Source organism: Eretmochelys imbricata, chromosome 1 (assembly GCF_965152235.1).
Source record: "Eretmochelys imbricata isolate rEreImb1 chromosome 1, rEreImb1.hap1, whole genome shotgun sequence".
NCBI lineage: Eukaryota > Metazoa > Chordata > Testudines > Cheloniidae > Eretmochelys > Eretmochelys imbricata.
The window spans coordinates 118841619-118867694 of NC_135572.1; the positions used below are offsets into that span (position 1 = coordinate 118841619).

Genomic DNA, 26076 nt, shown 5'->3' on the forward strand with positions numbered 1-26076 from the left:
TGTTGCAGAAACTAGAAGGGAGCTGGGGCTTTTGGAGCTCCAGCCCAAGAAGGTTATAAGAAGTCAGCTGGTAGTGAGGAGCCACATAGTGGTGGGTGATGCTGGCACCTCGTGTCTCTGGAACAGCCAGATTTCTTGACATAAACCTTGTCTTCTCCCACCTCAGCTATTGCAAATGCCTCCTCTTGGGTTTCTAACACGAAACTTCTCCGTCCCTCGTGTCCAAAGTGCTGCTGCCAAAATCATCTTCCTCACTCATCCCTTCAACCATATCACCCCCTCTGTGGGTCACTTGACTGGTTTCCTGTCCCTCTGTATATCAAGGGTAAATTTCTTACCTTTGCACGCAAACCCCTACCTTATGCAGCCTCTGCAAATATCTCTGAACTGGTCTCCTTCTGCCTTTTACTTCTTCCCCTTCTGCTCTGCCAACACCAGTCTCCATACTCTTCATCTTCTTCTCTCACAGGCGTCTCCATGCTTTCTTCCAAGCAGCCTGCTATGCTTGGAAAACCTATTTGTCACACTTCCACCGTCATCTTCTTGAAGTCACTGCTGAAAACACAGTTCTTCTGTGAAGCCTGCAAGAAGTGAGAGGAAGGAGTAGGAATAATACTCCTAAATAAAAACCCTTGAATCAGAACCATCATTTGGTGTCTATGTCTTACTGAGTAACTGTAATATTATTATCACCCTTGTCCTTCCTCTTCCCTCCCATCTCTATCTGTTTGTGACCCTCACTTGCTGCTTCATGTTGAATGTAGACTACAATTTTTGGCACAGGGACCATGTTTTTACTTCTGTTTTGAAAGTCACAGCACAGTTCTGAATACATAAACATCATCATTAATAATAATCATCTGGAAAATGGGTAAATATCAAGGTGCTTATTACAGAGCTTGCACTGTCTTTCCCTCAGCCTGAGTAATGTTCATTCATCCATAAAACCCCAGCCTGCACACTCTGTGCTTCCTCTGTTTACCTGTTACCAAATTAAAATCCCATCCAGCTGCACCACCTGCAGTAGGTTTATCTGCAGAGCACTGTGCCGTAGTCAGTTCTACACCTACATTACATGCAGTACACTGTAAATCACAGGAAAGAGACCTAGGTGTCTTATAACCTCAATGGACAACAATGGCAAATAAGCAAATCAAATGCTTTGATTTGTTAAATGGATAGAAAAAATAAGGAAATAGTTAACTGCATTATAGAAATCAATGGTGTGTCCTCATCTCAAATACTCTATTAAAAAGATATAAATGTGTTAATTAAAATGATTAGAGGCAAGGTTAACCTGGCCCCAAAGAAGTCAGTGGCAAGAGTCCTATTGACTTTAACGAGACCAAGATTTTCACCCTAACGATGTACGCCACAGGAGCAAAGATTGAAAGGACCAGGGTTATTCATTTTGAAAAAGAGAAGATTGAGAGGGGATATGGCAGGGTATGTACAATTATATATTATTATATTGAAGGCTAGTCTGGTGATTCTAAGAAACATATCCCATGCTATGAGGAGACTTAATTAAATGAAAAGGTAAAAAATTCGGGGGCACAATCCTGAAAGCACCTATGCATATGAATAATCTCACTGAATTCAACAACACTAATCATGTGCACAAAGTTATTCACAGGCATAATAATACCTAATTCTTATACAGTGCTTTGCATTAGGACAGTTCAGAGCACTTCACTGTCTACATTGTAGCTATCCTTACAATACACCTGTGAGGCAGGAAAATACTATTATTCCCATTTTACAGATGGGGGAACTGAGGCACAGAAAGGCTAGGTGACTTGCCCAGGGTCACATAGGAAGGCTGGGGCAGAGCAGGGACTCACTCCTGGGTCTCCCATGCCCTAGGCTAGTGCCCAAATCACTGGATCATCCTTCTTCTAAACATGAGTGTTTGCAGGAGCAGGCCCTTGAAACAGAAAAGACATTTTATTCAATAGCAGGAGGATCACTCTCCACAGTGATAATAATTACACTTCCATGTTTTATTTGCAGCTCATCCAGGTCATGTTGGAAGACAAAGCAACTAAAAGTTCAGTTAAACTACATCTTCCAGTTGGAAAGGAAGCACTTGTTACTCTGAAAGATGGACAGAAATTTATTCTTCGCACCTGTGATGCACAGCAGAGTTGCACTAGTGTTTGTTTGAGGGAAATCGAAACAGACTCATAAGAATTGTTTACAAGGGATTTATTGTACTTATCTGTATGCTTAATATAGATTTAAGAAAAATGTTTTATTTTTCTGTGAAATGAAAGAGTTTTTTTCTGTAAATACTAGCTGCAGAACTGTGTTAAAGTATTTATTTATTTATTTATTTATTTATTATTTATTTAAAGGTCTGATGTATTTAACTGTTTGGCTTATTTGAGTAAATACATAAGAAATCCTAACATGGAATGTACCAGCCTGCTTGGTTTTTGTTCTTCTCTGTTTCTCATAGCTCTATCATCAATAATGTTAAAGACCTACCTGAAACCACAATGCCAAAGAAAGTCAACAGGAACTATGGAATGGACTATTAACCCCATCAAAATTCTCCTTTGTGTCTACAATATGGACACCAGAGTTCAGGCTGCCATTTTGTCTTGGACATATCCTATTATGCTAGGTATCTCAATTTATACAGAGCTCTGCTCTAATCTCAGATCCATGGATATGCGTTGCCATGAATCTTTGGAAAAACTCCTGCTGAACTTCCCATTTCTGCAGAATACTGTGGAGTCAGTATCTCACATACTTTGTTATTAAGACAGAATAGGCCCTATAATATGTAACTGATTTTCCCATATGTCCAATACAGAATTGTCTCAATTAGCTGTCTGACCACCACATAAACAGAATTATACAGAAAATACTGGGAAATACTGGAAATAAATGTGTATAAAATTTGTAGTATTCTTCAGGATACTAAATTTATATCACCAGCATTTGCTTTGGGAGACTGACTAGCTGTGATGAGGGCAACACTTGGGAATTAGCTCTTTCAAATCATTTTAAGAAGCATTAGTACAGGAAGTTGATCTCACCATGTAGAATGTAACTCACTATTGCAAGAAACTGGGAGGCAGGGGAAGGCTACTTGATTTGAGCTCCCCTGATATTCCCTCTTTCTGCTTTTGGAAATTGTCACTTATCTTTCATCTGCCTCCAAGTAGTTCTCAGCCCAGCCATGGGGAGGGAACTCAAAAGTGAGGAGGACAGTCGGATAGCCTGACAAAGGGTCAGGTTGGGGTTATTTGCTAGAGAAAAAGAGTCGGGGTTCATTCTGTTGTGGGGATAGATTAAAAATTTGGAGATCTTACATATGTTGGGGAAAGAAGGGGATTGAGGGTCAGAAAAGCAAGCCTTTGTGCCATTGTTTAAGAATACCTCCTATTTGCACCACTTTTGCAGATGTGCTTGTAAATATGAAGATGAAATATTGCAGATCTGTGAGTCTGTGATAAATAGCACCACATCACTTACGTGAAAAATACTTAATAGTTCAAGTGATTTCAGTTCACTTTTATTTATAAAAGTTCATATTTGAGATTAGAAATGCCACGTATTCTCACAAGGAAGTTCATCATGTAATGGAACAGGAGACCTACTTAAGACCTGAACTGGGACATCCACTCTTCAGAACTGTAAGAGACTAGGACCTATAAAATGTATCTGAGTCTCCAGTGAAAGGAAAAGTCTCTGATGAAAATTACACCTCCTTGCCCAACCTTAAATTTGCCCCCTTTAATAATTTGCACAAATATAATGAAAAGTTAATAACACATTACTAAGAAACAGTAAAATTTCATTTCCTTAGCAAAGAGTCTACTTCCAATGTGCTATAATGCTAACAGATAGTACACAATTACTTTAAAAAATAAATTACAAATGTTGAGCTTCAATCCTTCAAAGATTTATGCCTCTACTTAATAGGACTACTCATAGTGCATAAAGTTAAGCATGTGCTTAATCTTTGCAGGATCAGGGTCTTAGTTGGTAAACATACCAATTAACAAAGGATACATAAACAAATCTAAAAAGGCAGGACAATTTCTACACTGATCTACACCTTGTTAAATTCCACCAGATCAGTGAGATTACCTGGGATGTAAATCAATGGAAAATTTGGCCTCATGCATTCATCACATTCCATAATCCCAAAGATAATGTTTTACCTTTTGTCATAAAAATATCTTCTTATTCAGTTAATCTATACTAGCAGAAAATGTGTGTGGAGTTCTGACAAACACTACTGCACGATGGAACTAAATTAGTTTTTAAATCTGTAGTCTAGATTAAATCTATAGAATATTATTTCTTTTGCAACTATCCAACAAATCAGTTTAGAACATGGGGCGGTGGGGGGGTATAGTGTACAGTGAAGGGGAAGGAGAGAATATAGTAAATGGAAAAGGTATATTTGGCATGACTGAAGTGGCTGCATCCTTTAGCTTGTCATTGCCAGACTTTTGATGGAGAAGAATTATTTTGTGGAAATTATAATACATTTCTTGTATGTTCAGTAGGCTCTGTTGATACATACTTTCCAGCTGAATTCTAGCCAAATTCTTTTGTTTAGCAATATTGCCTAAGCTTTTGTTTCAGGTGGCAGGGTTGAGTTTCTATGCAGGGAGATTATACAGGCTGTTGATGCTTTAGCAAGAGTGTAAACTCAATCTAATCCATCTCTGAGCCAGTTTTCACCACAGGAGGGTGCTGCTATCATTCCAAAGGTTCAGGCTTTGCAAGGTTCAGTGTGGATCTTAGCGTGGAGTGTTTATTACAAAATGTCTGTGTGCTGCTGTCAAATACAGCTGAGGAAAAGGACTACACCAATATCCTGGCTTTCCTGGGTTCTGTGGTGCAGTGTGATGCTGTCTCCTGCTTGGGGGTATGTGATAGTCAACTGGGTTTCGTGGTCAGTTACCAATGAGGTGGAGGAAGAACTGGACAGCTCCTCAAACGAGGAGGCTCTCCCGGCGCTTCTGGAAGACACGACTAGCATCTGGAAGCAGAGCTACCCAGCCTCTGTTTACAAAGAAGATGGGGAAATGAGGTCAAGGCCAGTGGCTGGGAGATCCAAGCAAATCTCTTCTCCTTCTAGGATGTTTTCCTACAGGAGAGAGAGTGTCAAAGGGACAGACAGCATAACTCCTCAGGAACAGGCAATCAGAACTGCCCGTTTCCTGACCCATTATAACGGCTGGGGCTTCTTGGCTACCGAGTCCACCCAGGAAAAGGTACCGTAAGTCACATCCTCTGCTAGACATTGAGAATTCTCTTTGACTACTGGACTTATTTACCCACTAACAGCGGGAGAGGGCTTGCACATTGCTTGCTTGTATTTTACTGTTCTGTAAAAGGCAGTAAATAATCTGTTTTGAGAAAGCATTTAGTATATAAATTACACAAATTCTTTACTAGCATTAGCGATTTATTATAATACAAAACTACATAACAGCATCCCAGCACTGTTATGAAGAACAATATTTACTATCTTATAATCAACCATGTACTGATGTCAGCTACAAAATATGCAGATAATAAAAGCTGTCAGTAATATTAATCAGCCTGTAAAAATACAGTGCTGGTGCCACATATTTAAGCAACATTCACAGCTTTGCTTCTCTGCAAAAGATTTCTAGGAATAGAAATCATGCTTACAGTACAATAGAAGAGAGATGCTAAAGAACAGCACCTCCTGGCAAGATGCAGAAAAAGAAGAGAAAAACATTGGGCTAGATCCTCTGTTGAGGCCACGGAGCCCACACTACACAGCTCAAGGAAGGATGCCTTTATGTTCCCCCAATCCTGAACTGGCTATGTGTCCTGCTGGTTCCCCGGCATAATACAGAGCAGCCTAAAGACTGCTATAACTAATGCTGGCTGTCAACAACCCCAAAGGGCTGATACAGTAGCCAGAGATCCGCAGGATATAAGGGGTATGCCAGCTGCGCCCCTTTGCTTCCGCTATATTCTCTGCACTAGGGGTGGGGTGGAAACTGCAGCACTGGTGCTAAGCCTCGAAGATATGCCTGCATGGGGGTCAATGGCGTAGCCACAGGTGAGCCGCAGCCGCATATGGGCCCATTCAAATATGGCTCCCTCTACCCATGTCAGGCCAGCTCCATGGGGCCCCGGTACCAGAGCCCAACTTCTTCTGCCCTGGTCGGGCCAGCTCTGTGGGGGTCCAGGAACAGAGCTCAGCTTCCTCTGCCCATGTTGGTCTGGTTCCATGGAGCTCAGGGAGCCTCTGCCCATATTGGGGCAGTTCAATGCAAAGTTCAACTAAATTTATACTGGCATTTTTTTAAATAGTGCATCCTATTGGGCAAATAGACAATTTTTGAAAAGACTTTAGTCAGTCAAAAGCAAAGCCGTGTCTGTAAGGGAATGTGTGGGTGGAATAGTGCCCGTCCGTAATAATTTGCGGCCCACCCAGATTCCTAGCTACACCACTGATGGGGGTTATCTGACCTTGACCATCTGTACCCACTTCAGGACCATTTTATCAGCGGTGTGATGCTGAGCAGCAGGCCTACAGGGCAGAATTTGGGCCATTATTTTTCCAGCTGTAAAATACTTCTAAAAAAAGATGGTTTTGAACTATACATAGCTTTCAATAATACTGACACACAGGAAAAGTGAGTTTAACATTACTTCTCTTGTTAAAATGTCCACAAATTAGGGATTAATTTTTTTAGTTACATTAAAAAAAAAAAGAAACTAAAAGTTAGCAGCCAGTAAAACTTCTGGGAAGATTTATTAAAGAAGCAGCAGCCTGGCAGTTTGTGAAATGCAAAGCGTCAGAAGCTAGAAAAAATATTAATAAAATATTCCCAGTTGTACATTTGAAGTCTCTAATTCCATCTCAGGATTCCAAATATGCTATTAAATCATATGATCTTAGCTGCTATGGTTTATACTCTCATCAGAACCCTTTGATGGAATTACAGTCTTAATAAAATATGTGCAGTTTGCTATCCATAATTATAATACATAAGTAATAGCGAAAAATGGATTCATAATAAAACATGTAATTCATGGGTCTGTCATCTTTGCTGTGAATTTTGAGTTATGTGGCCTAGACTCAGAGTTCCTTTTTGAATGTGAACTGTAAAGTTAACCATGTATGAAAGACTCAAATTTAAGTGATTGAAATTTCTAATGTTATTCACAGCTTCTATTTTTTATTTTATAATTCTTAATAAGATTGGTTGGTTTCCTAGATATGTGTTTGCATAAAAAATACCCCTTATCATCTGCAGTATAGATTGTATATAAACATTAAAAGTGTATAAGCATCAAAAAATGGAAAGCACGTGATCCAGGTTAGTATCACCCATGGTTTTCTCCATAACTATTCATGTTTAACTTAGTTTTGTTACAAAAACCCATTGGTTATACTGAATTAGCTCAATATATTGATTATTATTTTTAATATCTAACATCTAATTGGCCATTTGGAATTACATACCTGAAGATATATTAAAAAAAACCAAAAAACAAAACCCAATACAAGGTCTAGATGGGCTACTGTGATTTCTGAGGGGATGAGAGACATGATACAATTACCACGTTATAGAGAAAATTATCCTTTGTCATTCCTAGGCAATAGAGCTACAACCACAAGGTCTCCTTTCCAAAAGTGGGGGCAGATTTTTGCACATGGAATATCCACTGTGCAAGTGCAAGTCAGGGGAAAGGAGAGCCAACTTTTGAAAAACTGGCACAGTAAGGTCTGCTCCTGTGCCCATGCATGTCAATGGAAGTTTTGCTACTGACTGTGGATTAGATGGCCTATAGGCCCCATCCATGCTGAGTTGTCTGTAACTGTGTTTAAATTCAGTTTAATTTTAATCATAGTTCTAGTTAAAATGGTTTCTACTATAGTTTAGCCAGTCAATGTGGCCACATTTCAAAGCAAGGCTAAGACCTCAGTGCAGAGGGGTCCAAAATCAGAATGAATCAAAATCTGAAATGGAATACGAATCCTTTTAGATTCCTGAGAAAAGATATCAGTGCCATCTGGGGCAGATGCTTTCATAATTGTTTTTTTAATGCAGACATGTTTTTGTACTTGCTAGTTTCTTTTAAAAAGTTGGCAATTTAAAGAAAAGGAGTTCTGCATATCACCATGCGGGGTGGGGGAGGGAAGAGAGATTTGTTACCATACCACTATGATAAGTAAATCTAATTTAGAAAACAATGAGGTCTAGTGGTGAGAATGGAAACTGGGAGCCAGAACAACAGGTTCTATTCCCATTTCTGCTACTGACCTTGGGTAAGTCCCCATCTTTGTGTACAATGTATAAATGCAAAGTTTTAAAGCATTGATTGTCTGGCTTTTCTCAGATCCAAGGTGTACCATTTGGGAATTGTTTACTAATCAGTGATGGGCCCATCAATAACAGCACTGGAATACCTTTCTTTTATGTGACTTCAAAGGACAACACTGTGACAGATCTGATGAAGAACTCTGTGGCTTCTCTGACATTGCCAGAGGCAGAAGGAGATTTCTGCAGGTACCAACAGTCTGTCTTTCTGATAGCAGTCAATGAAAACAAATAGATTTCTGATAGCATTTACATTTGTGTTGTGAGTACAATATTATTTGAAATACTTTTGGCTAAACTGAAGCAATACAGGCAGAGGCATGGTCTAAGCATAGGAACAGGACCCAAGAAATCCTGGATTCCAAACATTGCCTTGACAAACACCCATTCTGGCTTTGGACAATATTTTAGGCCACAAATTTAAAAAAGTGACCTCCAGTTTTGGCTACCTCTGTTTTTGTGTTCTAATGTTTGATACTTAGGTCTGATCCAAAGCCCAATGAAGTCAGTGGATCCTTACACCCTGATTCTTACATCTGACATGAAGGGGGAACAATGGTGGTTTTAGGCCACCCTTTCAGTGTCCCACTTCTGGGGCTGGATGAAAGTTATTTTGGCCCCCAGCAAAAGCTAGAATCTCCACAGGTTTGTTTTATATTATAGGAGAAATGCCTCAGCACAATCTCTTAAAGGAAAGCTAAAATATGAGGTGTATTCTAATATCTACATCTAACTACAGAGAGTAAGAGACATAGAACCAGTGTGCAACACCACTGATTTCAGTGGCATTACAGCTACTTTCAGAGGGTATGAATTGGTCTAGCATCATTAAAAATGTTTCATTGTCTTAAATACAACATCTTCATAGTCAAAGAGGAGAATTCTATCTTGATGGTCCGATGGAGGTTAAGATAGAGAAAATGTAGCTCACCCTTTGAAAGCATAAGGAAGTCAGGAGAATTGTAAAGTCACTGTAAGGATAGTTCTATCCTTTCTTTAAAACATTGGATTAATTTTTTTAAAATTAATCATTTTAAAGTTGTACGTATCGGAATCAAACCTTTTTCAAAGGAATAACAAATGGTATAATTTTCACTCTCCCAACCTTCTCATGCATTTAAATGATAAGCTGAACATCTTCACCAAGAGTTTCAAAACTTGATGACTAAAGTTAACCTTCTTTGTCATAACACTTAAATAAGTGGCCTCATTTTCAGATGGCAACGAGAGCTGCTGGTGATCAGCAGTTCAGAAAATCAGGCTACCAATTTAGGTGCCTAATATGGACATAGGACCCTAACTTTGAGTGATCATTTTTGAAAATCTTGGTTTTATGTTTAGCTGACCTCATCAGACTTAACCACCTGCTTGGGACTTATCAGTCCATAGGCAGCAGTCAGAAAGACTAGTGACAGCTTATAGAAATATTGAAAAACCTTTGAAATTTCACGTTTATTATATACTTATTTAATAACTATTAGTTATTTGAGGTACTAAAGCTCACCTCTGCCATTTTCCTTTTAATGCTGATTCTCCAGAAGCTACTCTCACTTATGACCAAGGCCAGAGCCATCCTTTGAGTAGGGCGAATCGGGGCAACCACTCCGGGCCCCGCGTTTTGGGGGCCCCTGTGGGCCGGTGCAATTGGCCAGCGGGATCAGTCCTGGAAGACGAATCCATCACTTCCGACCCAGGCCCCACACTGCCCTAGGAACAGCCCTTACCAAGGCACTGTATATTTTGCAGCCAGCAGAACTGAAATTCTGCAGCTGGTGTCTGTAGCACTTTGGTACTAAATTCTGTGGGAAACTTAAAGTTTGGTGTCAGCTGCAAGTAAATTAAAATGTAGATGTTGCTATTGCATTCAATTTGAACATAAATATTCGAATCATGATGACATTCCTTGCATTATTTATATGGATATTACGTTCAGTTTATTTTACATTATTTCTGAAGTTACCCATTTGCACAGATTTAGTATTAACAACGCAAAACTGCACTGGCAAATTGTGAGATGAAATGGAAAGTTTGGAAGCTGATGAGTCACCACTGGGGTTTTTGGTCCTAGGAATGCGTGAAAATATTTCTACAGTCTTTTGCACCTAGGAAGCGGTTGGGAATTTGGGCAGTGGGAGATGATAACTCTTTCCCTTCCCTCCGTGAGCAGGGTCAAAGGTGATTTTAACTTTTGGGCTAGAAAAGCAACCCTTGACAGCCGCCAACTGTCACCTCCACCTCCATATCTGTGACTGCATCCCCTGAGTGATAAGTACATAGATGTTTGTGTAACCTGACTGGCAGTGAAAAAGTTATCAATTGCTGGTATTTAAATGGTTTTTGTTAGGTTTCAAAGTCATTCCCCAATTGAGATGACCAAGACTGTACATGTCTATGCAAGCTGTTGCTTAGGGCTTTCTTCAAGTGCATGAAGATATCGTTGCATTAGTTTACATTCAGTTCACATTTCTAAAGTTTTCTCCACATCCTTAAGAGCTAGACATTAAAATAAGTAATAGTTTGGATACTGCTGCACAGACCTGCCTCTGGGGGTAGCTTCAGGGGCCAATTCCACAACCAAGAATCACAGGATACCTGGGGCCTTCCTTGCTGTCTGTGCAATGTGCTTTTCTGTGTCCTCCAGTACTAACTATAGTATTGACAGTGCTGTTGGACACTCTCGTACCATAAGCCCTCCTGAACTGGCATTCCAAGCACTTCTGCTGTGTGTATGTAGGAGATATAAGGACAGTGCCGGGTAAACAGCGGAACAGTATCAGTGCAGCAAAAGTGTATCAATGACCTCAAAGCACCCAGCACTATCCCCAAAGTTAGTATCATCAGAAGGTTAGGGCCTACATTTCTCAGTGCAAGGTTTTAAATGGGTGGATTGTTTTATATGCAGGGAGTTTTCTTCCCTGCTACCCATTCTTCATCTCAGAGGCAAGATCTACTAGCCCAACATAGGCTACGATGTCTGTCAGCTCAGTGTTTCTCTCCACTGCTAGCGAAATAGTGAGACGAATAGCTATTTCTTGCATAAGAAAGTTCCATTGTATGAGGTTTTAATATATGGTACTTTGCACAGAAATTGTCTCTATCAAGGGTATCATTCACTTTATAACTGAAGAACAATTATACAAAATAGCTAAACAATAGTGGATTCCACGAGAAAGGTTGTATGCAAGCAATGAATTTGGTCCTGTATCTTGTCTGCATGCAGAATTCTATTAGAGTATATACATACCCCAAGTTGTAAAAACTAAAGAAAACTTGAAAGCAATCAAAATTCTTAAGAACAGTTAAGTATCAGGGGGTAGCCGTGTTAGTCTGTAGCCACAAAAACAACAAGGAGTCCATGACTCCTTGTTGTTTTTTAGGAACAGTTGGCACCCTGCTAAGGAATACTTCTGAGTTATTCTACACAAAATGAAAAGGAGTACTTGTGGCACCTTAGAGACTAACCAGTTTATTTGAGCATGAGCTTTCGTGAGCTACAGCTCACTTCATCAGAGCTGTAGCTCACGAAAGCTCATGCTCAAATAAACTGGTTAGTCTCTAAGGTGCCACAAGTACTCCTTTTCTTTTTGCGAATACAGACTAACACGGCTGTTACTCTACACAAAATAAATCTCTGGTTTAGAAACAATACACAACTGGCATTTTAATAGACTTTTTATAACTAACAAGTATCAGGTGATGTGTATTCACATGTCAGACTGGTATCCAATTTATTGATTTCACAGTCTTACATCTATTCAGCTGGAAAGAGAATTTGAAAAACCCAAACTTAAACTAATAACAGAAACAAAACTTCTGGTCATGCAAGAATGAGGGAAATGGCCCCATACTAGTAGGGGCTAATAGCAGTACATTATGATATTGTGATTATAATCTAGATTCCTCATCACTGATCAAAAGATTTCCACTTCCCAGAAGGATACAGGGGACATTGCTTTTAGAGCACTCCCTGATGGCCTGTCCATGGAATAGCATTAACGAGTATCTTCAGAGGATACTAGTTGAAGGGTAGGTGTTATTCTGAAGGGGGGCTGTAAGTGGGAAAAAGAGGGAAGAAAAATTAAATGGCAAAAAGCCATTCCTGGAATAAATTGGTATATAATAGTTCACTCTCCAGAAAAGGAGAAAGGGCCCAATCCTGTTCCCACAGCATACGGTGAGAGCAGGATTGGGCCTTAGATTAAGAGGCAAAAAACAAACCCAAAATACCATTGTTTTAAATTAAGACTGACACACGAGCTGCTTAGAGCATTTCTCTTACTTAGCAAAGTACCAGGCCTCACTATTGCCCTGATTCTGCAAACACCTAAGCATGTGACTAGTCCCACAGAAGTCAAGTTAAGCACATGCAAAGGTGTGTCCAGGAGCAGGGCCAAATACTGACCTCCTAAAGTAGTATTAGTTACAGAACTCCCTATCATAGACTGACTTCCACACTGGAAGAAAAAAATGAAAAGAACATTCTGACAAAAAGCAGTTTTCTAGGTTAGTCATGTTTTTTGTTTTCCTTTTACGAATAGGTCAGATGCTGGTGTTTTGAACAAGCCTTCTGTTTGATCCACATAATCCTGTATTTGTGAGGTCACAGTCTGTTAACATGAAAAGGAATGGAATGCCACAAATTCAGCATTACACCTTCAGGCAAACCCTGATTTCAATCTAAATATCTGACAGTTAGTAAATACAGTAAGACAAACTATGAAAGCTAAGTGAAAGGCAAATGTGTTTGCTAGAGATGGGCCTGCACAGAAACCCTGAATCCAAACACCCCTGAACTTTGCAGAAGTTTAGATTCAGATCCCAATTTTGTGACACAGGAACATCTTTGTCTCTCTAGTATTTATGTTGTCCCTCTTTAGTCACATTCAGGATAAACACTTCAGTAACTGTTACTCCAAAATCCATATTTAAAGATCCATCCAGCAAACACATAACTACTAAATTAGAAAGTTAAATATGAAACCTATTATCATCACCATGCAGCACACACAATATAGCTCTAAATTATTGTTTTCTTTTTTTCTTTACACTTAAATAACCAACTGTAGAAAATTCCAGCCTCGTACACCAAGGTCTGTTTCTTTCTCTGTGTTTACTGAAACTACCTAATGTTGTGATCCTCTTTTCAGGGGGCTGACTGTTACCATAAAATTGGCTATGGCTGTGCCACACAACATTCACTGCTTAATCATGTAATTCATAAGACCATAAGAATGACCACACTGAGTCAAACTAATGGTCCGTCTAGCTTAGTATCTTATCTTCGGGCAATGGCTGGTGCCAGACACTTCAGAGGGAATGAACAGAACCCGGCAATTATTGCGTGATCCATCCCCTGTCAGCTTCTGGCAGTCGGAGGTTTAGGGACATCCAGAGCATGGGATTGTGTTCTTGACCACCTTTCTTAACAGCCATTGATGGACCTATCCTCCATTAACTTATCTAATTCTTTTTGAACCCAGTTATACTTTTGGCCTTCACAACATCCCCTGGCAATGAGTTCCACAGGTTGACTGTGCAGTGTGTGAAGAAGTACTTCCTTATGTTTGTTTTTAAATCTGGTGCCTATTAATTTCATTGGATGACCCCTAGTTCTTGTGCTATGTGAAGGGGAAAATAATACTTCCCTATTCACTTTCTCTGCACCATTCATGGTCTTACAGACCCCTATCATATTCCCATTTAGTCATCTCTTTTCTAAAATAAACACTTCCAGTCTTCCTTATATGGAAGCTGTTCTACACCCTAATAATTTTTGTTGCCCTTCTCTGTACTTTTTCTAATTCTAGTATATCTTTTTTGAGACAGGGAAATCAGAACTGCACACAGTATTCAAGGTGTAGGAGTTCCGTAGATTTATATAGTGACATGATATTTTCTGTCTTGTTAACAATCCCTTTCCTAATGGTTCCTAACATTCTGTTAGCTTTTTTGACTGCCACTGCACATTGAGTGGATGTTTTCAGAGAAATATCCACAATGACTCCAAGATTTCTTTCTTGAGTGGGAACGGCTAATTTAAGCCCCATCATTTTGTATGTATAGTTGGGATTGTTTTCCAACGTGCATTACTTTGCATTTATCATCATTGAATTTCATCTGCCATTTTCTTGACCAGTCACCCTGTTTTGTGAGATCTCTGTGTAACTCTTCGCAGTCAGCTGTGGACTTAACTATCTTGAGTAATTTTGTATCGTCTGAAAACTTTGCCACCTCACTGTTTACCTTGTTTTCCAGATAATTTATTAATATGTTGAACAGCACTGGTCACAATACAGATCCTTAGAGACTCCACTATTTACCACTTTCCACTGTGAAAACTGACCATTTATTCCTATTTATTTAATTTATCTATCTATCTTTTAACCAGTAACTGATCAATGAAAGGACCTTTTATCTTATCCCATGACTGCTTCCTTTGTTTAAGAGTCTTTGGTGAGGGACCTTGTCAAAGCTTTTCTGAAAATTCAAGTACACTATCACCCCTGTCCACATGTTTGTTAACACCCTCAAAGAATTATTGGTGAGGTATAATTTCCCTTTACAAAAGCCATGTTGACTCTTCTTCAACATGTTGTGTTCATCTATGTGTCTGATAATTCTGTTCTTTACTATAGTTTCAGCCAATTTGCCTGGTACTGAAGTTAGGCTTCCCGAACTATAATTGCCAGGATCGCCTCTGGAGTTTTTTAAAAAATTGGCGTTACATAAGCTATCCTCCCGTCATCTGGTACAGAGGCTGATTTAAGTGATGGGTTACATACCACAATTAGTAGTTCAGCCACAGAAATTTGCTATTTATATGAACAAAGACAGTCAAGCACACCAAGAGCACTTAACCTGAAAGAAAAACAGCCTAGGAAGGAAGTTCTTCTAGGAACTGTGGGGTGATCTAAACCAAACTAGAATGGGCATGTGACCAAACACAGAAATCAATTCTATACAAAAAAGCCATTTTTTCATTCTTTTCTTTAACCTCAGGACTTTCTTTTGATTTAAAATGGAAGACTCTACATCCACAAATAAAGATGCCTTTTTAACTCTCTTTGAAGGCTTTGAAGATAGAATGAGAAAGAACATTCTTTTTTGTCCAAATCAGGGGGAAGGCAGGGCAATAGTACCCTGCAGTATCAAGCTGACAGCCAGCAGCGGCTTTTCAGATTATGAATTTTGCTTTCAATAGAGATTTTGTCCCATGTTCAAACCACACAGATTAGTAATGCTAATACATACTTTCTATTTCAGATCCTTCAGTGTTGAATTATGATGGCATATATCAGGAACATAACTTGTCCTTTTCTAAATATAAAATCAAAGTGCTGTGTGTTTTAATACACAACCATGATAATTATCTGATGGCATAACGTTTCCTTCTGTAGACTTTAGAAAATAAAATCCTATGGTGTAGAATATATTTCCAATGTAGTAATTAACCCTGTGATCCTCACTTCAATGTTGGGCTGTTGGAGCCAAGTGGAAGTGACTAATGATGCTAAAAGGTCCCTAGATTTGCATGTGTGGGAGCAAGAGACAGAACATTATCAGTGGAGGCAGGGCCCTCAACTTTGGAATTTACCCCTAAAAAAAGCTCTGTTTTGTTGGGTGTTAATGTAGCCCTACCACTCTGAGTTATAGTTTTGTCAGATCTGGACCTGGCTAATTTTTGGATGGGAATTCTCCAATGAAAACTCAGGAAATGACTGCAGGGACTAGTGTTGGGTGTACTCTTGTGCAAGTAAATATTTTAATAAGTAGGTGCCACTCTTTACTCTGAGTCATTTTTGAACCATGACCCAACATAGGTGGAAACAGAATGGAGTGAAATGGGTGGAAAATGAAAATATTTGTTGGTGTACACCTCAGAGCATTGTGTAATTCCTAAAGGTATTTCATCAGTGTATGGTTTTTGCCATAAGATGATCAAAAGTGACAGCTTCTTTTAGTGCTTAAAGCAGACTGTGTGGTTCCTTTCTGTAGGACTGGAATGAAGTGAATGCTTTTGTATGCAGCTCTCTCCAGGACTGATCACACATGCTTAACATAAACAACTGGCTGACCAGAATCAAGTGTTCAATGCATAGTTTGCGCCCCCAGGAGCAGAAAAAGTGGATAAATCAATTCTTTCCTCTTCTCAGACCTGATGAATAACTGAGATAACCTCTCTAAAACAATGTGCACATGAGCACTCATGTAGCTCTAATAAAATGCATAAGCTTTGTCTGATTCCCATTAAGTCTGGTTTTGTTTAATCTCTTTAGCAAGGTGTGTATCTTTTTATGTAAATGGTATCCATCTTGATTCCTTTGTCTCCTTTCCCAAATATGATCTAATAATGCTTCGGGATTCAACCTAGACCATTAAGGGATTGTGTCACTGCCTGCCCTGCAACTCTGGATGCCTTCAATGCTGTGCTCCTGTGGCTCACAGCCCTGACACCAAGAGCCCTCATTCAAGCCTCTAGGTCGCAGCTTGGCTTCAACTGCCCAGTTATTTTGAAGGATGATTGAAAAACCCCCTAAGGCCCAAACTTCCCCAAAATTGCCTGCCAATGTGACAGTCTGCTGAAGTTCCCAGACTTGTGAGATACTGTGTAACCCCTCTCAGCCTCAGCAAGTGAGAATTTTGCTGTTAAAATGGGTGACGACTCCCTGACACACCATTTTGTCTGCCTGCCCAGCAAACTCTTCAGGACTCTAACCATCCCAGCCTTGCCTCCCAGGTAACAAACTCTGAGCCCTAACTCCTGAGTTCCCCAGAAACGTCTCCCTGCAGCGTCCAGCCTTCTTACTGAACACTCACAGAAGTTACTAAGTTTGTTGCTCCTTTAAAAAGAAAATACACTGCAATTAATTAATTTAACGGGGGTTTGACAAACACTCTTATTTCAATCACAGCACTGAATTGGTTTATAGCAAAAGAAAAACAAGTTTATCAAACAAAAAGTCATAGGTTTATGAGATATCAAGTATAAGGAATAAAAACCGAAATGGTTACAAACCAACAAAAGTAAAAATACACCTCTAAGACTAAAACTTAATTTCAGCAAGTTACAATCTTTCCCTAAGCAGGTTTCTCAACCATATTCAGTTCTGAGAGACTTCAACCCCTTGGTTAAATGATCCAATGTTCAGTGATTTGAAGAGCTCTGACCCTTTTAATCTCCCCCCACCCCCAGTGATAGATAACTATGAGGTTCTCTCCCTTTCTTTTTATAGTCCAGTAAACGTTTGAATTGTATTCTTTGAAAAGTAACCTTGGAGAAAGCTTCTCTCCCTTGCTGGAGTGTAGATGCCAGGCTGTCTTCCCAAAGTTCACTGAACTTGCTTCAAGAGGCAGGGAGGCTTCCTGGGGTACAGTCTCCATCCTCCTGTTTATTCATATATAAGTAGGGCTTCCACTGTTTTGATCTGACACTACTTCATTTACATTGGAGATAGGTAGATAGCTGCCTTCCCTCCTCTCTGGGAGAAAATCTGTTTCTCACTGTGTCTGGTCACGGACTGTAAAGCAGGGGTTCTTAACTTTTTTCTTTCTGAGGCTCCCCCAACATGTTATAAAAACTTCAAGGCCCAGCTGTGCCACAACAACTGTTTTAATGCATATGAAAGCCAGGGTAAGCATTGCGGGGTAGTGTGCAGGGCAACTGCCTGAAGCCCCATGCTACAGGGGGCCCCACAAAGCTAAGTTACGCAGGGTTTGGCTTCAGCCCTTGGTGGCAGGGCTCAGGGTCCCAGGGTTCAGCCTGCTTGTGCCTGTTCAAACCTGCTTGTGCCCCCTCACCCCTCAGGGGGCTCCGGATCCCTGGTTGAGAACTGCTGCTGTAAAGCATGTCAATGTGTGTCCATAATTCCTCATATTGTATTAATGCCTACATTTCACAGTTATATTAATCACCAGTGTGTCACAGGCTTTCATTAAAGACCTTAATTGATATGCTTTTATACAGTAATATTGTATACAATCAGTTGATGCAATTGCTCATCAGTTGAGGTTCCGACCGCCACTGTTTATAGTTAAGAGGCTCTCTCCCCCACTCGCTAGTTTGATGGCTTTGTTTACCTTTTATGTAAATATACCTTCGTTGTCTCTGCCTGATGACCAGGCTGGTCAGACAAGCAAATACACATTCCTTTCTCTAGGGCATTCTGGGCTTATGCATTGCTTGCCAAGCACATTTTAAGACCATAATTCTGGTGCATATTTATAACTCTTTGTACAGATCTTATAAATACCTCATGTTAGAATTTTAAGGATCAGTGAGTTATTAATTTTCAGTTAGATATTATATGCCACCTTTTGAGTATATATCATGAAAACGGTGTGTTAGGTGTAGTGAGTATGTCAGGCCTGATGAGTTACTGAAATAAAGCAGCGAATCACCAATGGCCCTCCGTGTCACAAAAATAGACCTACTTTCATCTTCCCACTCAGTTTTATGCCACACAAAGCTAAGATGGACCTGAGGAGTGAGGACTGAATGTGAATGTTTTTATATAGAAGGCAAGAAATCATTACTAAATGTATAACTATGTATAGGGGGGAGGGATAGCTCAGTGGTTTGAGCATTGGCCTGCTAAAACCAGGGTTGTGAGTTCAATCCTTGAAGGGGCCATTTAGGATCTGGGGCAAAAATTGGGGTTTGGTCCTGCTTTGAGCAGGGGGTTGGACTAGATGACCTCCTGAGGTCCCTTCCAACTCTGTTATTCAGTGATATCCACTGACATGCACAAGGAGTTTATGAATGAAGAGAGGCCGCTGGTTCACTTCCTATATCCCTCTATTTCTGGGCAGAAAGTCCCAAATTTACATCAGCTGTACCAATAACACACTGAAAACACAGGACCTGTCCACATCAGAGACAGAACTGTACTACTACAACTTTAGTGCTTGTACACAGGTTTAGAAAGAAAAAAAAGCACATTGTAAGGGAAATACTATACCAAAGAAAATGCAAAAGTAGAGTTCTTTCAGAACATTAAGCCTTTTGTTAGATAAAATACCAATGTCAATGTAAGACTAGGATACAAAGTTAACTGTTATGGAACGGAAAAGTATGATAAAAGCCAGTGATAAAAGCCATGCCAACAATATAACAACAGAGTGTACCAAGTTCAGATGTGTCACTGTCCTTGTTCAGCTTTTCTAGTATTTTGTCCGATTTAATCTTCACACAAAATTTGCTTGCTGATTTGCCAGCAAAACAAACTGCGCCCCCCTAAATTGAATATTTAAATATACAAACTTCAGTTTGAACAAACTGTTCCAAAGACTAATAGTCTTTTAATCACATGTGCAAATAAGCGAAACACCCCAACCAGTGAGACAAAAACATAGTGAAATCTGCAAACAAAAGAAAAGGCCAAGGAGAAAGAACATGCTCAAACATTCTAGATATTGAGGTACATATCTCTTGGTGTAGGCCAGTACTGAAAATTAACAGATATAATTATTTGATCTTTTTGTGTACACATTTCTCTTTTATTCTAAAAGAGTTAGGAGGAGGGATCTAACATGCTCTCTGATAGCTCCTAATTATAACGCACATAGTCAAATCAAATCTCCCACCGCCATACGTCCCATGAAACTTAACCTTCCAACCAGAAAGAATGTCATTTTATAGTTCCTTCTTCCTGTAAGTAACTTGCAACAAATAACTAAGATATACCAAGCAAATGCACTTGCAAACTAATTTGCTTTTATCCACTGTTCAATTGTTTTACTCCATTTTCAAATACCTGACGGGCTTGTAATGAAGAAATAGTCAGTTGCATGCAGGTGGAAACAGGCTTATTAATTAAACTGAATTTCTACAGGTACATATTTTGCTTGTTAAAAATTCCGTTCACTTATTTTAAAAACTAATCTAATTAAATAGATAAAAATATGATGCTAATGCAATCTTAAACACAAAAAGTCAGAGGCTAGACTAATCTCAGTTATGCAGTGTAAATTGGGAGTAACTCCACTGACTTCAATGGACTTACGCTGGTATAACTGAAATCAGAATCTAGTCAGGGAAATGCAGATTTTCAGGTGCTCAGAGTAACACTAATTCCTTAGTCTGTACTAAAATATGTTGCTGGAAAATTTCTAGATCATCATTTTTTTAAATAAACCAATGTTAAATAAAAAATTTGAGCTGGATCCTAGCCCCAACTCTGGTCTCTCCCTCTTTCCCCCACTGAATGTAGAAGGTGGGAGGAGTCATGACCAAAGTACACATTGATCTCAGTCAGCATAACAGCTCCTTGGGAGCCCTGAGGCTGCTCTAAGCTTCTGGGGATGGTAGAAAACCATCTTGTGGGTAAGAGAACCACATATTGCACCTTTGCCGCTCATGCTGTCAGCTGTGCCCAGTGCTTATTCGGCACAGCTGAGTATCAGCCCATTCTATTTTCTGTATAAAAGCAGACACTTTATCCAGTAGGCGACAGAGTTTTTATTACCATTTGTGGGGAATTTGCAGGTGTTAAATTAGCTGCAGGAACACTCCCATATGTGTCCATGCAACAGAAACATACTGAGAATTATAAGGAAAAAAGTAATAGGCAAATTGTATCTACAGTGAGGGGCTGGGCTAACGAGTTCAAGTCAAGATCTATGAGTAAAACTGCATGCAGATCAGGCTTAATTTACTGCAGTTTCCTTCTTTATGTTAAAACACTTGAGAACAACAATTGCAATGCTTGTTTCTTAATGTGAGTCTCTGGACCTAATTAAGCCATCGTGTAGGATCTAACACTGTGAGGTGCTGAGCAGTTTCAACTGCTGTTGAAACTAATGGAAGTTGAGGCCACTCAGCTTCTCACGCAATTAGGCCCTCACAATGGTTTCATTGTGATTTTGCTAGCAGTGGACTTACTCCTCATTTATATCAATGTAACAGAGAGCCAAGATGGTCAGGGATGCAGCCCCATGCTCTGGGTGTCCCTAAACTTCAAACTGCTAGAATCTGCGACTGGATGACAGGGAACGGACCACTTGAAATTGCCTTGTTCTGTTCATTCCATCTGAAGCATCTGGCACTGGCCACTGTCAGAGACAAGATACTGGGCTAGGTGGATCATTGGTCTGATCCAGTATGGCTGTTCTTATAGTCATAGAATCAGTCCCATAGCTACACTTGTAATTTATTTTAAATGCCATTACAGTGCAGGCAGAGCTGGAGAGCAGTCAAGAGCCCCCTAATTTGAATGAACTAGAAACGTAACAGAGAATCAGAGTTCTCCTTTTAAAAATAGTGAGACTCTAGCTCTTTTCCTTGTCCTTCTTTAGCCTTGAAAACATAAAGTGATGTAGACCAATCACTAGTGTAGAAATGAGCAAGCAGGTGGGTCTACAGCAGAAGGCTATGAGGAAGGGGACTAAAGTTACATACACATTCATTTTTGTAATCGTTTAGGTTTTGGGTGTATGCTAAACATTTCACTAACCCTCCTCAAAATCCTGTGTATAGTGGTGTGATAAGGGTGGACAAGAATCAGTGATGTTTTTGAGGTGCTTGGGTGGGGCACCTTAAAATTGTTTTGCAGATCTACACAAAAATTCTAAGTCTGGTTCTGTGCATGGATGGCCAATCCTAATTTTTGTTGCTACAGAATGACATTCATAAAAGTTCAACAGAAAATCAGCTTATAACATAAAAGATTAGAACAATTACAATTTGAATAGATAGAAGACATCATCTACTTATTAATTATTTTCAAAAGCATGGTTAGAAAATAGATGAATCTCTGTTTTGCTTCAAATTTTGGGCCTGATCCTGTAATTCTTGTTCATGTGAGTACTCCTCACCCACCTGAACAGTCCCATGGAATATCACTACTCATGTGAGTAAAGGTTTGGAGAAGCAAGCCCTGGGCTTAGAATATTACAGCTGCTCAATATGTGAGCACAAGCTCATATTCCCCAAGAGCATGCTATATATTTAGCCAATATGAATAGCTTCTTAAAGACCTCTGCTGTAAAAAACAATCTATTATACATGATTACTTTTCTCTGTGTGCAGAAAAAATATAATTGATCCTGAGGATCCAAGGTGTGCCAGATTGACTCTCACAGGACAGATGGTCATGGTACCACCAGAGGAAATGGAATTTGCCAAACAAGCTATGTTTTCTAGGTCTGTATGTGATATTTATGTAATATAGTAATACCTACAATATTGAGATGAATAAATTGTGAGTGAGGTGGGCAGTTGGGATTAAGGACCCCAGGAGTAACAGGCCTGCTCTTTACTTACTAGGCTGTAGAGCATGTAAGGTGAAATTTTATCCAGTGCTGCTTGGTTAATTATCCAGGCCTTTAGGACTATCTTAGTACTCTTGGGACAGTCAGATATGCCATCCAGATAAGTAGCGATCAATATGTATTTTGATAGAACCTGCTGTATATAATTCTAGGATTTACAAAAGTATTAAGAGTGATTCCCTTACCTCCAGCATGTGTAGTCATATCTGAGGTTTCTGTGACTAGCACTTTTGGCTCTTCCTCCCTTCCACAAAACAAGATTGTGTCAGTTAGGCACAGTCCATAGAAAGGGCCAGTGATGAACTCTACTGCCTCATAGGGAGATCCCGGAGGCAGCCTGAATGTCTCAGGGTGCTTCCAAGTGTCGCCACATTTGCTACTTACACACCTTTGTGTAAGTAGCATCTTCCATGCAGCTAGCCAGGTGTGACGGTTAGTGGTTAGGGGGACAGAATTATGGCTCATCTCGTCCCCCACCCCCTTTGAGGTGCCATGCACTCTCACAGGACTAGGAAAGCAGTAATACTGATGTTCCCCAAAGCAAAGGACTGCAATTCTTCCAGGCCTTTAAGTGAGTCAAGCAAGGGGATGAAGGCACCTTGGCCCAGATCCGCCTGAACCCCAGATTTAGGTGCCCAAGTCCCAATTTTAGGGCCCACTGTGATCCACAAAACCCCCGCTCGGCTTCCGCCTAACACTGTAGGCACCTAAATTCACTGGTGGCATAAAGTTTCTACTGTAAAAGTTATTTAGGTGCCTAATTTTCCGCCTCTGAACATGCACACTGCTGCCTTACTCTAGCATCTGTACACCTACATTTCATCTAAGACCCAGTGCAATCCACCAACCAGGGGAAAATAGGCAGTGAACATCAATCTTGCCTGCAGGGCCCAATGTGGTAGGCACACTCAGAGGTCACCTACTGGATCAGTCCCCTTCACAATCTTGCAGGGAGGTGATGGTGCCACCACCACCTTGCAACTTTTAGCCCAGTGGTTAGGGCATTCTCCTGAGAGGTGGGAGATCTCTGTTCAAATCTTTTCCTCTCCATCAGACAGAGGAGTGAACTGAACTCAAGCTTTCCATATCCCAGGTGAGTGTTTTAACCAATGAGCTAGAACAGGGGTGGGCAAACTATGGTCCGCGGACCATTTTAAGCCGGCCCGTGAGCTCCTGCTGGGGAGCAGGGTCTGGGGCTTGCCCTACTACAGCGCTCCAGCTGGGGTGCTGGGTCGGGGGCCGCACCATGCAGCTCAGCCCTGCTCCAGCCAGGGTGCCGCTGCAGCAATCCGGCTGGGGCGCTCGGTCGGGAGCCACACCACATGGCTCCGCCCCGCTCTGGCGCTCCAGCTGGGGCACTGGGTTGGGGGCTGCTCCACACTGCTCCCAGAAGCCGTGGCATGGCCCGACTCTGGCTCCTAAGCATTCCAATGGGAGCTGCAGGGGCGGTGCCTGTGGATGGGGCAGCATGCACAGCCGCCTGGCCACGCCTCTGTGTAGGAGCCAGAGAATGGCCATGCCACTGCTTCCAGGAGCCGCTTGAGGTAAGCATTGCTCAGAGCCTGCACCCCGAGCCTCTCCCCACGCACCAACCCCCTGCCCCAACCCTGATCCCTCTCCCACTCTCCACCCCTTTATCCCAGCCCAGATCATCCTCCTGCACCCTAAGCCTCTCATTCCTAACCCCACTCCAGAGCCTCACCCCTACCCCAGCCCTGATCCCCATCCCATCCTCCGAACACCTCAGTCCCAGCCCAGAGCCCCCTCATACACCCCAAACTCCTCATCCCCAGCCCCATCCCCGAGCCCACACCCCCAACCAGAGCCCTCACCCCCTCCCGCTCCCCAACTCCAATTTTGTGAGCATTCATGGCCCGCCATACAATTTATATTCCCTGATGTGGCCCTCAGGCCAACAAGTTTGTCCACCCCTGAGCTAGAAGTTATAAGGTAGGCAGCACTACACTTTCCATCTTCTCCCATTGTATGTGGAATCAGGTGCCTGCCTAACTCATTCTCACACAAAGTGGTTTAGCTGCCTGACTCTAGGAAAGGTTTCAGAGTAACAGCCGTGTTAGTCTGTATTCACAAAAAGAAAAGGAGTACTTGTGGCACCTTAGAGACTAACCAATTTATTTGACCATAAGCTTTCGTGAGCTACAGCTCACTTCATCAGATGCATTCTGTGAAAACTGCAAAAGAGGGTTCCAAGCTGTGGCATAGAAGCAGAAATAGGCAGGTGATGAACTGTGAGCGGAGCAGCACTTGGGACACATCCCTTTCATCAGCATCTCCCATTGGCTAATTTAGGCAACTCCCTGCCTAGACTGCTGCTTTTGTGGATTGCATTCTTAGGCACCTTTTTCTCCCCATTTGTTGTATAATTAGCCTAGGCACCTAACCCAAGCTTTGTGGATCCCATTGTTGTTCCAATGATTCTCTAGGCGCACAAAAGTGAGTCACTGCAATGCTCCACATTGCAACACCCAAGTCCCTTTGTGGATGCAGGCCCTTTTGCCTTCTGCCAGCACTTTCCACCTGTTTAAGGGCTGGGCAAAATCTGCCTTTTAATGATGGGCCTCTCAGGTACCCTTGCTGCACTTTTATTTGCTGCCACATGTAGGTTTGGAGCAAGGTTCATTGCAAGTGAAAGTGAGCATAGGTCAATGATGCTGCCTGGTACAGCCCAGGTTTTATTCAGGTAAACTCTTCTAGTTGCCGAAGGTTAGCAACTACTGCATTGAAGAAAGAAATCCACTAGATATGCATTTTGGCAAACCTTTTTGGAATTCTTTGTCTTTTCAGGCACCCAGTTATGAGGAAGTGGCCTCGTAACTACGAATGGTTCTTTATGAAAATGAACATTGAGCACATCTGGCTTCAGAACTGGTATGGAGGAGTTTCCACCATTGCAGTGGAAGAGTATTTCAAAGCAGTTCCAAGTAAAGAGTGATTGGGTTTGAAATATAAATCTTCACAGTTTTCATATTTGCTTTCCAAAAACTTTTTCCAACACCATGTTGTTGGACGGGTATTTTACAGTGACTTTTTTTCAAAAGCATTCAAAATGGCCCCATCTTTTTTATGTGGATCAAATGCTAATAAACCAATATGGATCTTTATATTAAAAATGATATGTGGATGGTAAATCCTACACTGGAACACACAATCTTGGCATTTCAGATAGGTTTGATACCTTCCTGACTGCTACTTAAAAATTTTTTGGATCTGCCTGTTTTGATTTTTAGTGTCATCCACTCACTCATGTGACACTTACAATATATGCTAACTGTGGCATTCTGATTTACAGAAAATCTAATTACCCACATAAAAAATAAATGACTGCTGAATATTGTGGAAGTATTATTGCTACTTGCTATCTTGTTTTGTTGGTGTTCTAAGCAAATATCCCTAGCTGCATATATAAAAAGATGTTTTAAGTTTGTGTTTAATACTTTTAATGTAGAGA

At 40.8% G+C, this 26076-nt stretch overlaps 2 protein-coding genes across 2 annotated transcripts in view; both read left to right on the forward strand.

Annotated features, from left to right (window-relative positions):
* Positions 1-2190, forward strand: part of RFX8 (regulatory factor X8) — a 42350-nt gene extending 40160 nt beyond the window's left edge. Inside the window, exon 14 of the mRNA XM_077810005.1 lies at positions 2014-2190. Coding sequence (XP_077666131.1) covers positions 2014-2190 — 177 coding nt within the window. The remainder of the gene's footprint in view (positions 1-2013) is intronic.
* Positions 2191-4790: 2600 nt separating this feature from the next.
* On the forward strand, positions 4791-25560 carry CREG2 (cellular repressor of E1A stimulated genes 2). Its single transcript, XM_077807106.1, has 4 exons — positions 4791-5243; positions 8359-8528; positions 22366-22479; positions 25413-25560. The coding sequence occupies exons 1-4, from the start codon at positions 4791-4793 to the stop codon at positions 25558-25560; spliced, it is 885 nt and encodes a 294-aa protein (XP_077663232.1).
* The last annotated feature ends 516 nt before the right edge of the window (positions 25561-26076 follow it).